Source organism: Typopeltis vanoorti, chromosome 6, assembly GCF_054136105.1.
Source record: "Typopeltis vanoorti isolate ZY-2024b chromosome 6, IOZ_Tvanoo_1.0, whole genome shotgun sequence".
NCBI lineage: Eukaryota > Metazoa > Arthropoda > Arachnida > Uropygi > Thelyphonidae > Typopeltis > Typopeltis vanoorti.
This window is the reverse complement of record NC_143554.1, coordinates 126,867,969-126,882,805: the sequence shown is the minus strand read 5'-3', so window position 1 is coordinate 126,882,805 and position 14,837 is coordinate 126,867,969. Positions and strand designations below refer to the sequence as shown.

The 14,837-nt window shown below is 36.2% G+C and overlaps 1 protein-coding gene across 1 annotated transcript in view; it reads right to left on the bottom strand.

The window, feature by feature from the left end:
- Positions 1-14,837, bottom strand: part of Gnptab (N-acetylglucosamine-1-phosphate transferase subunits alpha and beta) — a 281,886-nt gene that overhangs the window by 44,836 nt on the left and 222,213 nt on the right. Inside the window, exon 17 of the mRNA XM_090393683.1 lies at positions 4,703-4,881. Within this exon, the coding sequence (XP_090249809.1) occupies positions 4,703-4,881 (179 nt within the window). The remainder of the gene's footprint in view (positions 1-4,702; positions 4,882-14,837) is intronic.

The following is a 14,837-nucleotide window of genomic DNA, read 5'->3' as shown; positions in this document are numbered from 1 at the left end:
TAATCATTCTTCTCCCATTCTCTTTAAGTGACAATACCACTTGAGATTAGCTCTGCTAACACATTCCTGGATGCAAACCATGTCAAGTTCTTTCCTAATATCCTCATTTTTAATATAATATTGCCACTAATGCCATCTAGTCATGCTCCTAATCTTTCTCAGGACTCTCATATCTGTGGTCTCTAGTCTTTGGTCAAACATTTTACTTCTAAGATCCATAAGTTAAAAATTGGTTTGAACACTGTTTGTATACAGCTAATTTAGTGCTTTGACTAATTTCTCTCTTATTCCACATAAATTTATCCAGTTCACTTCCTACAATACCAGCTTTATTGATTCTGTTGTCTATTTCCATACTTAATTTACCATCTTCAAAAATCGTGGCTAGGTAGCTGAAATGTTTTACTTTTTTTTTATAGGTTCTCCATTCACATATGCAGTTGATATTTTCAATGTCATTCTCTTGTTATTGCTGATCTTCATGCCATATCTATTACAAGAGTTATTCAATTTAGTCAGGGACTCTTCAAGACTTGTAGCAGATTTATTTAGTGGTATAACAATGTTTAGTAGTATAACAATTAATGTCAGCTCTCTGCATAAAGCAAAGAGCTGACATTAACATCTCCAATTTTGATATCAGGTTTAAAAACCTGATATCAAACACTTTCCTTCGTAATGCGATAGATAATGAATAACAGAGGGGATAATGTACATCTTTGTCTCACACCAGATTTAACATTAAACCATCTTCCTGTATTTCCTTCAATTCTAACTGCTGACTTACAACTCAAATAAAGACTACATATTGCTTGATATAATGCCTCACTGACACCATACAACTGTAGCGTTTTGAATAGCTTCTGTCTTAGCACCTTGTCATGTGACTTTTCCATATCTACAAAACTTAAATACAGATCTTTGTTATATTCCCATGATTTCTCAACTACTTGAAGTAAAATCTGATCCCAATAGCCTCTATTTGGCCTGAATCCAGCTTGTTCTTCACCAAGCTTCCCTTCCACAATCCTTCTCAACCATTTCTCAAGTATACTTGCATAAATCTTACCAGGAACACTCAGTAGAAAAATACCTCTGTAAATTTCATATTCAGTTTTATTTCCCTTTTTATATATGGGTACTATGAGAGCTCTACACCAATCATCCAGAATTCATCACTCTCCAGACATTCTGAACTATATAGTGCACCCACTGTAAGACTTTTATACCTCCATGCTTGGAGGTATAAAAGTCTTACAGTATAAAAGTCTCTACTCCAACTGCCTTTCCACATTTCAGGCTTTTGATGGCTTTTTCTACTTCAAGTATGGATATGTATTCCTGATTGCATGCCTGGTCAGTGTTTTTTACCACTGTGCTGTCACTGCTTGTTTCATTTAGCAATTTTTCAAAGTAATTACTCCATACTCCAAGCATATCTTTGTTTTTCTGCATTTTTCATGTCACCTTTATTTCTAATTCCTTTCAGAGCACTCTCTCCTCCATTTCTGAGGTTCTTCATCAACTTGAAGTAAAATAAAAAGTGGAATATCTTGCCACCTTCTTGATATTTATTTTCTATGTTCTTACCAAAGTCTTCCCATGACTTTTTACATAGCGTTTAGCTTTCTTGCAGTTCTCTCTGTATACTTTAAGAACAAAAGCTGATTTATTTGCCAGGAACTTTTGATATGCTTTCTTCTTTAATTTCCTGTGTCCACAATGGAGTTCTGATTTTTCTATCCTCGCAGACAATCTCATTACATGACTCTCTGGCTGAATCAATCAATGTTTTCTTCAGTGCTTACCACTGAAGCTCCAAGGTTTGGTTCCTGTTCTCAAACTCTTTCATTTTTCTTGAATAATGTTTGTGTATTTTAGTCTACAGTTCACATCTGAGAGCTGCTCAACTTTTATTCGCTTTAAAACTTTCTTACATGTTCTTCTTTTCAATATGAAATTCAATTTTATCCTTCTCAAGACTAAATGGTGATCACTCAAAATTTCAAATCCACTGCAGACTCTAGACATCAGAAAGAAAACATCACTATCAACAATAACATAGTTGATGAGACTTGTTATTGTTGATAGTGATGTTTCTTGCCTTTTCTCTCCATGTGAATTTGCACATTTTTATGTTTGAACATGGTGTTAGTAATAACCAGTCCATGTCCTGAGCAGAAATCCAACAGATATCTGCCATTATAATTAGCTTTGCTCTTTTCTCCAAATTTTCCCAAAATATTTTTGTATGTCTGACAATCATTTCCTACTCTGCTATTTAGATCCCCAACAAGGACCAACTTTTCCTTTTTCATTGTGTCAGTTGCTTTTTCTAAGGTCTCAAAAAATTCCTCCACTTCTACCTTAATAGAACCTTCTGTGGGACCATAGGCACAAATAAGTCTCATTGTCCAGTTCCCCATTCTCATATTTGTGATATTGGCTGCCATTCAAGGAGATTAGCCTCGTATTTAGTATTGAATACTATAGCTACTCCTTTTCCTTGATTGTCATTTCCTGAATATAACATTTTTTATTTATTGCTCAGAAAGATCTCACCAGTTTTTGCCTTGTTTGTTTCAGTCACCCTATTATGTCAATCTGGTACTTATCCAATTCTTCAGCTAGCTCCATTTCTTTGCCATTTAGGCTTCTTATGTTGATAGTACCGATCTTGAACTTTGGTGATGTTGAGTTAGGGTGTGTTTCAGGGTTTGTTCCAGTAGCTGACTTTTCGCTGTTCGCCCTGATTCCCCTGGAAAAGACAAATGGGGGGGGGGGCACTTGTTTAACCGGGCAACATCCCAGCCGACATGAGATTCTGTCATGTTGTACCATCATTTAATATTGTGATTTAAGCCAATAAGAGTACAATTTGGTCAGCTTAATTCCAAATTGCCAGCCCTTCCTAGTTTGTTCAATATCCAGGTAGATGCCCAATAGGATGCACCATAAGAAGGTGAGGATTGGACATTAGGTCAGAAGCACTGGTTAGTTCTCATCATTCCTTTAAAGGCTATGTGGAGGTCTCCTCCCAGTTATACAGCTTTGATCATTTAGCACCTCCCAAGTGATTTCTTGTCATCTTTAATTTAATTCAAAAAACTTTCTGAACTATCACCAATGATATCCAGAGTATTCTGCTAACAATTCTGCTAATAATAATAACAGTATTCTGCTATACCTTTTTTTACCAGCATATGGAAAATATATGATTTCTACATTGATTTAGCCTTCATATCTTTTTGGGTTTAGCTCCCACTAATGAGACCTCTATAGAGGCTGAAACCAGTCTGAGTAGTGACCCTTCCCTTAATGCATAATGACATACGCATCCAAAAGAAGAGTGTCGTACATTATGAAATAACGAGGCAATTATCATGAAGTCAACAGCGTCTGCATGGAACTAGCCTAGTCATGAAGTTATGTATTGTGCAGACTTTGTATGAGTGGTCTGAAAAATTCTCAGCCTCGACCATAGATGGCAAAACTATCAGCAAGATTTTTTTTTCAAAGTTGGTACATCTGTCATAAGCATCCATGTGAAACAGAAAGTCATTCTATCAAGTAGTTTATTTTATACAGCTGTCTGAAGCAAAAGTGTTGTCTGTATCCCTTGAAATCGATAAAATTGAGTATCGTGCGGTTATAAAATTTGTTGTAAAAGAAGGTTTAATGCCAAAAGAAATTCTTTCGAAGTTCATAAAAGTTTATGGGCACTCTCCTCCTTCGTTTTTGACAATTAAGAAATGGGATGCTGAGTTTAAACGTGGCCGTACCAGCCTTAAAGATGATGCACATGAAGGACATCCAAAAAGTGTTAACAACACTACAAAACATTGATCAAGTGCACGATATGGTATTGGATGACCGGCGAGTCAAAGTGCATGAAATTGCTAAGATTATAGGCATTTCAAAAGAATATGTAGGATATATTTTGCATGAAGAATTGCAAAGGAAAAAGCTTTGTGCAAGATGGGTGCCATGCTTGCTCACAGCAGATCAAAAACACACTCGCATGAAAATCCCTGAACAGTGCTCAGAACATTTTAACAAGAATAAAACTGATTTAGTGCATCGATTTATTACTATGGTTGAGACTTGGATTCACCATTACACACCAGAATCCAAACAGCAGTCAAAACAGTGGACAGAAGCCAGTTGCTCAGTGCCAAAGAAGACAAAGTGTCGGTTCCATCAGCAGGAAAGGTCATGGCATCGGTGTTTTGGGATGCTAAAGGCATTTTGTTTATTATACCTTGAAAAGGATAAAACAATAACCTGGGAATATTATTCTGATCTTTTAACCAGACTAGATGAAAAAATTCATGAGAAAAGACCCGATTTGCAGAAGAAGAAAATCATCTTTCATTGGGACAATGCACCTGCCCACAAAGGTGTTTTGGCAATGGGAAAATCAAGGGATCTGCACTATGAATTGTTGGGACATTCACCCTATTCCCTAGATTTGGCTCCCTCTGACTTCTGTCTCTTCCCAAAACTAAACCTCTTCCTCGCTGTGAGCCTACTGAAATACTAAATATTACATAAGCCTGATGATTAGAACCTGTTTAAATAAAAAGGAAAAAATTATTATTTTTTAAATTCTTCTTCAGAAACATTTCCATTTAAGGTAGAGAAGAAGATTTAAATAATATACCAATAAATTATTATGAATTTTACAAATGTTCATGTTTACCTTGCCTGAAGTCTTGTCATGACATCAACATCGATGAAATGTGCAATATGCGCTGGTACCTTTCTTGCTTCATATCCAAATGCATCATTATATAATTTATTAACATGCCTTAAAGAATCTCCAAATGTATCTAGAAGGTGACGATGCTTTACAACAGGTGTGTTATAGTTTTCTGACACCTCAAAAAATGAAGGGAAGATCTGAATTTTTTTTTATCTTAATAACAGCTTTTAAGGCATATTTAACACTTTCGTATAAAGATTTATTTTAAACACTTAAATAGAAGGTTTAAAGATATATATAGGAACATAAGCTTCTTGTCATCATCAAATTCCAGACATGTTAAAATGTTACACCATTAGTAACGTCCTGTCAACAATTTTCCTCAAAATTAATCTGTTATCTAGATGCAAACATAAGTTTCTGTAGCTTAGCAGTTCTATGGGAAGCTTCTGGTATTAAGACCACAATTTGAAGTAAATAACGATTTTAATAAAAATAAGTAATGATAACTGTACAAGTTTCGAAAATTATCACATTTACATCATTAGGGGTATTAGCAAAAAATGTCATAGACAACAAAATACTAGAAACAAGTAATTACACATATTAGATGTTATCAGAACTTCACAATTGGTACCTACAAATAAGTAACCAATATAAAATCGTTTACTTCATTACTGTATGCATGTTGGAACAATACTAGTTGTTGCTGCCACATTCTGTTGCATACATCATATCTTAGGTCCATGGCAGACAGATTTTCAGTATGCAGAAAAACCGCCATAAAGGAGGATTTTTAAATGCCACTTCACACCATCATCCATTACAAAAGATAGGCACGATTAAATCATTATGAGATAGAACATACAATATATCCAGCACATCAATTAAAAGGAACGAACAGTACCTCAGACAGAATCTCGCACATAACTCAATGGTTATGAACCCAACACGACCAACCAAATTCTTAATACAGCTCCTTTACTTAAAGAAGATTATAAGCATGCAATCATGCAACCTTACATCAAAAATGTTACAGACAAAGTGGCTAGGTTGCTCCATGAGTACAAACTGTCTTTTTTACCTTTGCATAAAATCTCCAGATTCTTACATCCACCAAAAACCTCCACATTATACCATCAAAAAAACCAGCTGTTTATGAGATTCATTGTTCTTGTGGCATTTGCTATGCAGCTCAAATGGGAAGGTGGGAGGAAGATTCATGTCTTAACATGTAAGAGATACTGAAAAAACAAGACGGCATAAATCGGGTCTGGCATACTATAGAACTACCACGGGCCAACTTGTTTTGCTACCCTTCTTGGTCCCATTCTGTTTAAGTGACAACACCACTTGAGATTGACTCTGCTCACACATTGCTGAATGTTAATATCAGATTCTTTCCTAATATCCTCATTTTTTATCTGATACTGTCACTGATTCTATCTGTTCACTACCTAATCTTTCTTAGAACTGTCATATCTTGTCTTAAGTCTTTGATCAAGTGTTTTATTTCTACCCCAGCTATCAGATCCATAACTTCAAATCAGTTTTAACACTGTCTTGTATAATGCTAGTTTAGTGTTTTGAATAAAATTTCTCTCTTATTTCATACACATTTATTCAGTTGACTTCCTACCATACCAGCTTTGTTAACTCTGTTGTCTACATTCATATTTAATATGCATTTTTCACTGAAAACTGTACCTAAACAGCTGAATTGTTTCACTTGTTCTATAAGTTCTCCATTTAGGATGCAGTTGAAGTTTTAAATGTTTCTGCCTATTTTCATTGTCTTTGTCTTTTTATTGCTGAATTTCATACCAAACTTATTACAGCAGTTGTTTAGTTTAGGATGAGAATCCTGCAGACTAGGACTGAATTTATTTGGAAATATAACATCATCTGCATAAAGTAAACGGCTGAGATTAACAACTGCAATTAATATTACTGGTATTAAACTTGATATCAAGTTTAATACCAGTTTTCTTCATGATATGATCCATACAGATGAAGAATAAAGTGTACATAATGTGCACTTAATATAACTCTTATCTCACAACTGATTTAACATCAAGCCCTGTACATCTTTTAATTCTGTGAGCCTCCGTAGCTCAATCAGTATAGATGAAGCTCTTTGGTTGGAAAGACCTGGGTTCGATTCCCGTCCGTGATGAGAGGAATCTTTATCTGGTCTCTTTTGACAAAAGGTGAGTTAGCTGTGTGTGTGTGGGGGGGAGGTTCTCACCTGGAAACTTGGGTTTTTCTTCTCCCAGAACAGGCAAAATGGATTACAGTCAAGAACACTTAAAAAACGGTCATTCCCAGCCATAGGCCTGATTCGTCAGCTATGCTGGTCCCGAGCCAAGATAAAATGGGAAGATTGAGAGGGTGCCATACCTCCCCGTAAAAGGGCTCACGGCCATTGTATCATCATGTGAAATAAATTTCAATTCTAATTGCTGACTTACAACTCAAATACAGACTAAGTATTTCTCAATATAATGTCTTATTTACACCATATAGCTGTAGAGTTTTGAACAGGTTTTCTCTTGGCACCTTGACATATGCCTTTTCAAGATCTACAAAATTTAAACACAGATCCTTGTTACATACCCATGATTTCTCAACTATTTATCTTAAAGTGAAAATATGATTGTGATAAACTCTATGTAGCCTAAATCCAGCTTATTTTTCACAAAGCTTCCTTTCCACAATTGTTTCTCTCAAAAAGCCATTTCTCATGTCTGCACGGTTAGCCTGGTGGCTGTGCGCTTCGCAACCTGGGGAAGGAGTGTCCTAGGTTCAATTCCCGTCAGTGACGTGAGGAGCTGAAGGATCTTCCTCAGCCATAGCCAAGTTAGCAGGTCTTGGGCATGGACAGTAGGGCTTTTTCCCCATTTTATCCTGGGATTTTTCATCCTGCAAAGCAGGCAAACCGGCCTTGAGAACTGAACACTACAGGACATAGGATACACCAGGGCATGGGGCTGACCGCTTTATCCTGTGAACGGTTTGAGGTCCGATGATTAATAGATCCTCGACACCGCAAGATAAAAGAGGGTATAAAGAAGATGAGATTTATTTTTGCTGGCCTGGTTGGCCGAGTGGTTAGTGTATCTGCTCTCCAGCCAAAAGGCTGCAGGTTCGAATCCCGCCATGGGCATGGATGTTATGATTGTCTGTGAATGTACTAGTGGTGGTAGTCGGCGGTAGATGGCGTTGGTGTTAGATGATGAAGGTTGGTGGAGTAGTGAGATGAAGAGTTGTAGAGTAGATGCCCTCCCTCAATGAGTCTTTGGACTCCGTGGAGGTGTGATGTAATAATAATAATACCTGCATAAATCTTATCAGGAACATTCAGAAGGAAAATTCCTCTACAATTCTCACATTCAGTTTTATTTCTCTTTTTATAGCTGGCTACTATGAGAGCTGAATACAATATTATTCAGAACAATACTATACTAGCTGAATACAATATTAGTATACAGAACAGATTCAACACACTCAATTTGTGTGAAAGAGAACCAGATGAACTATGGGAAGAGATTAAAGATATAATTAAAACAGAAGCAAAGAAGAATATTCCAACAGTTTGTAAGAAGAAGAAGTCCAAATGGCTGTCAGAAGATGCCATCAAAACTGCTCAGGAAAGGAGGAAAATGAAGGTCATGGGAAATTTGCAGGAAGTACAGCATTTGAATGTAGAGTTTCAACGACAAGCCAGAAGAGACAAGGAAAAATACTTTAATCAGGAATGCCAACAAACTGAAGACCAAAACAAGAAAGGAAAAACAAGAGATCTTTTCAAAAGATCTTTTCAGAGAACTAAAAGGGAAGTTTAGTGCCAAGGTGACAAATATTGAAAAGTAAACACAAAGGATATCTTACAGAAGCTGGACATCAAAGAAAGATGGAAAGAGTATACAGAAGCCCTTTACAGAAAGGACTCGAAAATTACTGAGAAATTTGAAGAGCAGGATTATACACAGGAGCCAGTACCACTGGAGAGTAAAGTGAAGTGGGCATTACAACAGCTATCCAGTAAGAAAGCACCAGAAGGAGATGGAATATCCATAGAGCTGCTCAAAGCCCTGGGAGAAGAGGTAGTTAAAATTTTAACAGCTCTATGTCAGCGAATTTGGATCACAACTACATGGCCTAGGGAATGGAAAAAATCAGTTTATATACCTTTATTGAAGAAAGGCGACGCAAAAGAGTGCAAAAATTACAGAATTATAGCACTGATTTCTCATGCAAGTAAAGTCTTACTTAAGATCATTCAGAAAAGACTGGAACCATTCATGAAGAGAGAAATGTCAGATGAACAGGCAGGATTTCGAAAAGGCAGAGGAACAAGAGATCAAATCGTCAATGTGAGATGGATAATAGAAAGAGCACAGGAATATCACAAGAAAGTCTACCTTTGTTTCCTTGACTATAGCAAAGCTTTTGACTCTGTAGATCATGTGAAACTGTGGAATGTGTTAAGAACAATGGGAGTCCCAGAGCATTTCATTATCCTTCTGAGGAATCTTTATTATGAACAAGAAGCTACTGTCCAAACAGATCTTGGAGAAACTGAGTATTTCACAATAGGTAAAGGGGTACGACAAGGATGTATTTTATCCCTGTTTAACTTGTGCAGCAAATACATTTTAAGAATGGCAGGGCTGGAGGAGTCTTCAGTTGGAATTAAAATTGGTGGAAAAAATATTAATAATTTGAGGTATGCAGATGATACCACCTTGCTAGCAGAATGCAAAGAAGATTTGGAGGAACTTATTATGAAAGTTAAAGAAGAAAGTGCTAAATATGGTCTTAAACTTAACCTTAAAAAGATAAAAGTTATGGCAACATGTGAACTTAATGGTTTTGAAGTAGATGGGGAAAAAATGGAAGCAGTCAACAATTTTGTGCTCCTAGGATCCCGAATTGATAAAGATGGTTATTGTACTGAAGAAGTTAGAAGAAGATCATTACTTGGAAAGAAAGCAATGACAAATTTAACCAAGATCTCTAAAGATAAAGATATTAGCCTCACAACAAAAATCAGAATCGTGAAAGCAATGGTATTCCCTGTGGTAGTGTATGGATGTGAAAGTTGGACCCTGGGAAAGAGTGAAAGAAGGAAGATAGATGCATTTGAATTATGGTTTTGAAGACGCTTACTAAGAATACCATGGACCGCAAAGCAAACCAAAAAATTAGTGATAGACAGAATAAAGCCAGATTGCTCCCTCAAAGCTATGATCATCAAGCAAAAATTGTCATACTTCAGACATATTGTGCGAGCAAATGATAGTCTGGAGAAGATGATGATGCTTGCTAAAGTTGATGGAAGCAGAAGAAGAGGAAGATCACGAATTAGATGGGTGAATGCATTTAAAGAAGCAACCGGAGTGCACTTGGAGGTTCTGAAGAGAGACAGATCGGAATGAAGAGTGTATGTTCATGGAGTCGCCAGGAGTCAGAAACGACGCGATGGAACATAACAATGCACACACTATGAGAGCTCTATTAAAATCATTCAGAGTTCAACCCACTGAACCAGGCCTACTGAATTATTAGTTTAGCCACTGTACAAGTTTTATATCTCCATATTTGAGTATTTCCAACAGAATATCATCTACTTCAATTGCCTTTCCCTAATTTAGGTTTTTTGATGGCTTTTCTACTTCAAGTATTGATATGTATTCATGTTAGATGTTTTCTACCACTATGCTGTCACTGATTACTTAATTTTTATTTTATTTTATTATGTTGAGCCCATACACGAGAGGTTGGTTAATCAACCTATAGTACATTAGTACCACGTATGGATAGTGGATTGGGAAAGGAGAAACTTGTTTACATTTGATTTAAAAGCCTGTATATTATATTCCTTGGGAAACACATCAGGGGAAGACTGTTTGACAATACAGAGGTAGCAGAGATGAAGGAAAAAGAAATGAAACTTGTTCTGTGGGTTTCAAGGTATACTGTGAAGGGATGTTGATAGCATCTGCATGTGTTCCAACAGACTTAGTACTGAGTAGGGAAATTATTGATGCTATTTCCGATTTATTTATTCATATGGGATTCCTCCTTTTTCCCTGTCCCTTTTGGGTAGGGGGATTGAGCCCTCCTAATGAGGGATTTAAGTGTGTGCGTGTGCGTGTGTGCGCGCGCGCGCGCATGTATATATAGGCGTACTCGTGAAGTCACACATGCACAGATGCCTAACAATAGAACTTTAACACGGACTGTAGCTCCAGTTCAAAGTTAACTGAAGTTTATAATAGTCGAATTTCAGTGACACAATGTTTCTTTATAGTATTTTATATTTGCTTTCTGTGTTTCTTTATGCCTGAAGAAGTCGGCTTTCCAACGAAACATGTTGCGTTTTGAATAAATTTGTTTGTTCTAACTCGTGGATCTAAGTCAGTATATAAAATATGAACATATCCCAATTCCGAGTTAATATAACAGATAGTCATATATATATATATATATATATATATGCTGGCCTGGTTGGCCGAGTGGTTAGCATATCTGCTCTCCAGCCAAGAGGCTGCAGGTTTGAATCCCACGTAGGCATGGATGTTTGTAATTGTCTTCTCCCAATATGGACTGGGTCACCACGGAAGTAGTAGACCCAAAAAACCTCCCGCAATGGGAGAGGCCTTCATCCTGCAGTGGACAGAAAAGAAGGCTGAAATTTATTTTATATATATATATATTTATATATATTTTATGACCGTAAATCCGTGTGTGTTCATGGGGCTGGATTGCCTGTTCTGAGTGATGAAAAAGTCGCGTTTCCGGGTGAAAAAAATCCTCTACCTCTGTATGAGACGGACTAACTAACCTTTAGTCGAAAGAGACCAGATAAAGATTCCTCAACTCATTTATGGGAATCGAACCCGGGTCTTTCTGACCAAAGGGCTTCGTCTATACCGACTGAGCAACGGAGGCTCTATGCTATTTCTATTTCAGATAAATATTTGCCATGGAAATATTTAGAGAATGCACATATTACAGAAGCCGAACACCTGTGCGAATGTGGGAGGAGTGAGTTGGTAAGAGATGGGTTATTAATCAATCTAATTGCCCTCCTCAGTATTGAGTCAAGCATTTTGAGGGATCTCTTAGGGGACCTACTCCAAATGAGAGCAGTATTCAATACTGGGATGGATTTGTGATCTGTATAAGGTTAACAACTGTTCAGAGGTGAAGTAACATATTGAGCAAAAGAGAAATCCTAGTTTTCTAGAAGCCGAGGATCAATGGTTGTGATGTGTTTATGCCAGGAGAGGCTTGATGTCAGGGTGATTCCAAGAAGAGAAATCTCACCTAGTCTGAAAATTTGAGTGTTGTCAAAAATAATACCGGGAGATAATGATTCTTTTTTGTGAGAAATAAGACAGAAGCAATTTCAATGCTTTTACTAGCATTGAAATTGCCAAGTTATCCAAACCACTGACTTGGAGATCAAAATTGAGGGAAGTGGTGGTTGATGTTTTATAGGTTGAGGTAAGTTGGTTTATCAAATGAAAGGGAGGAGTGCAATGTGCTGTTATCTGCAAAATTGTGTACTGATTGGAGGTCAACTGAAGTAGGTCATTGATATATATAGAATGAAGAGGGTTGGTGAGGGAACAGAACCTTGTGGAACCCCAGCATTATTTGAATGGCGAGAGGATAAGAAACCATCCACCATCACACACAATGTGTATCCAGACAGAAAGCTGGTTGCATAAGTTCTGAGAGAGACCAAATGATAGGAGTTTGCTTAGTAAGTCTTTGTGCCAGACCCAGTCAAATGTTTTGAGATTCACCAAATTTCTCCATGGCATTTGTCCAGAGATGGGTGATATGTGTGAGTAGATCTGCTGATCAGGCAGTAACAAAGTTGCTAGTTGGCATGTGAACAATTTGTGTAAGGTTGTTAGTGATGACAAATACTTCAGCATCTCTGCTGCTAGATCTGTACAACTGGAGGAGGAAAGCTAGCTGGTGTTGTAGACATTAAAATCTCCACATGACTTTTGTTTATCTAGTTCTGATTTCGCTTTTAAGGAAGAAGGTTTGGAGAAAATCAATTTTCAAGGAGAGGAAATTAAAGAGATCAGAGTGGTTGGTGGCATTAGGGGAGCAATAGAGACAGCTAATGAATTTGACTGAGTGGGGAAGGGAAATTTCTTTCAAAAGTAATTATCCTAGATATCTAGAGTATCATTATCTTCAGTTTTCATATATCACCTGCATCATTTCTGATTGTAAGAAGAGTTCACTCTTCTTACATTTTTCTCCATATTCTCTAAGAGCACAAGCTAACTTACATGCCAGAAACCTCGATTTTTCTTCACTGCCTCTTTATCTTCCTGAGTACACCATGGATTCCGATTTTTTCCATCCTTGCAGACAACCTCACCACATACATCTTTGGCTAAATCAATCAATGTTTTCGTCCAGGTTTGTTAGTAAATTTCCAAGATTTGGTTCTTGTTTTCAAACTCTTTCATTTTTTCTTGAATAATGTTTGTGTATTTGAGTTTTAAAATGAATCAAAGCTAAGCATCTGAAAGCTGCTTAACTTTGATTAATTTTAAAACTTTCTCACACACACAGACACACTTCTTTTTAAGGTGAAATTCAATTTATTCTACTCGAAACTAAACAGCGTTTGCTTCCAATATCAAACCTTCTGTGTACTCTTTTGTCCTGACACAATGGGGAAACATTATTATCAGCAATAAGATATTCAACGAAATTTTCCTTGCATTTTCTCACCATGCGAATTTGTGTACAATTTTAAGTTGAAATGTGGGTTAGTAACAACTAGTCCGTGTCCTGAACAGGACTCCAGCAGATATTTATTGTTAATATTAGCTTTGCTCTTTTCTCCAAATTTTCTCAAAACACTTATGTATGTCTGGTAATCAATTCCTACTATGCTATTTAGATATCCCACAAGGACTATATTTTCCTTTTTTTTTTAATTTTTTTTTTTTTTATTTAGTACTGAATACTAAATAAAAGGAGTATTGTACTACTTTTCCCTGATAGTTATTGCCTGAATATAACATCATATATTTGTTGCTTAAAAGGATCTCACCTGTTTATTTCTTCTTTGATTTAGATAAGTGCCAGATCAACATAATAGGTGTTACTAAATCAAAGAAGAAAAAAAACATGTGAGATTCCTTTTAAGCAACAAATATAAGATGTTATATTCAGGCAATAACTATCAGGGAAAAGTAGTACAATACTCCTTTTATTTAGTATTCAGTACTAAATACAAGGATCTTGAATGGCAGGCAATATCAAGTAGTGATGTGAGCAAATGCCAGAATGGGGAACTTGACAATGAGACATATATGCCTATGATCTCATAGAAGGTTCTAAGAAGGAAGAACTGAGGAAATTTTTCAAGGTATCAGAGAAGGCAACTGACAAAACAAAAAAAAGGAAAATATGGTCCTTGTGGGATATTCTTCTCTTAGTTCCATTTCCTTTCCATTGATGTTTATGTTAATGGTGCCAATCTTGAACTCTGCTGATGTTGAGTTGGGATTAGTTCCAGTAACTGACTTTTTGCTGTTTGCTGGACAGCAAAATCGGCTAAAATTGTTGAATAATATAATGAAAATAATAAATGGAATAAAAAAAACACCATAGCCTATCAAAAAATAAGAAGGCAATTTCTCCAAAATATTGGTTGTAATAAGGCAACAACTGATGTGATATGATCAAAAGACCAAGTGATTAATAACCATTTAGCAATAAAATAAAAAATATAAAATTTAATTAAACTAAAAATATACTAATTTCAACTTTCTTAAAAAACAGAATGCTCCTTATAAATATTTACTGATAGTTCTTAATTTCTCCAAGTAACTTGAGTGATTGAATTCACAAAAGAAAAGTGAAGATAAGATTAAAATGTTTATTGTTATCATGATTGTTTAGTTTTGTGATTGAATTCACAAAAGAAAAAGTGAAGATAAGGTTATATATTTATTGTTATCATAAAAGAAAAAAGAAATTACTTAAGAAATCAACATGGATATTATCAAATTCCTGATATGTGCCCTCAAGGGTACACATATTATACAGTACCTGGTATCCTGTACATATTAAGTATACA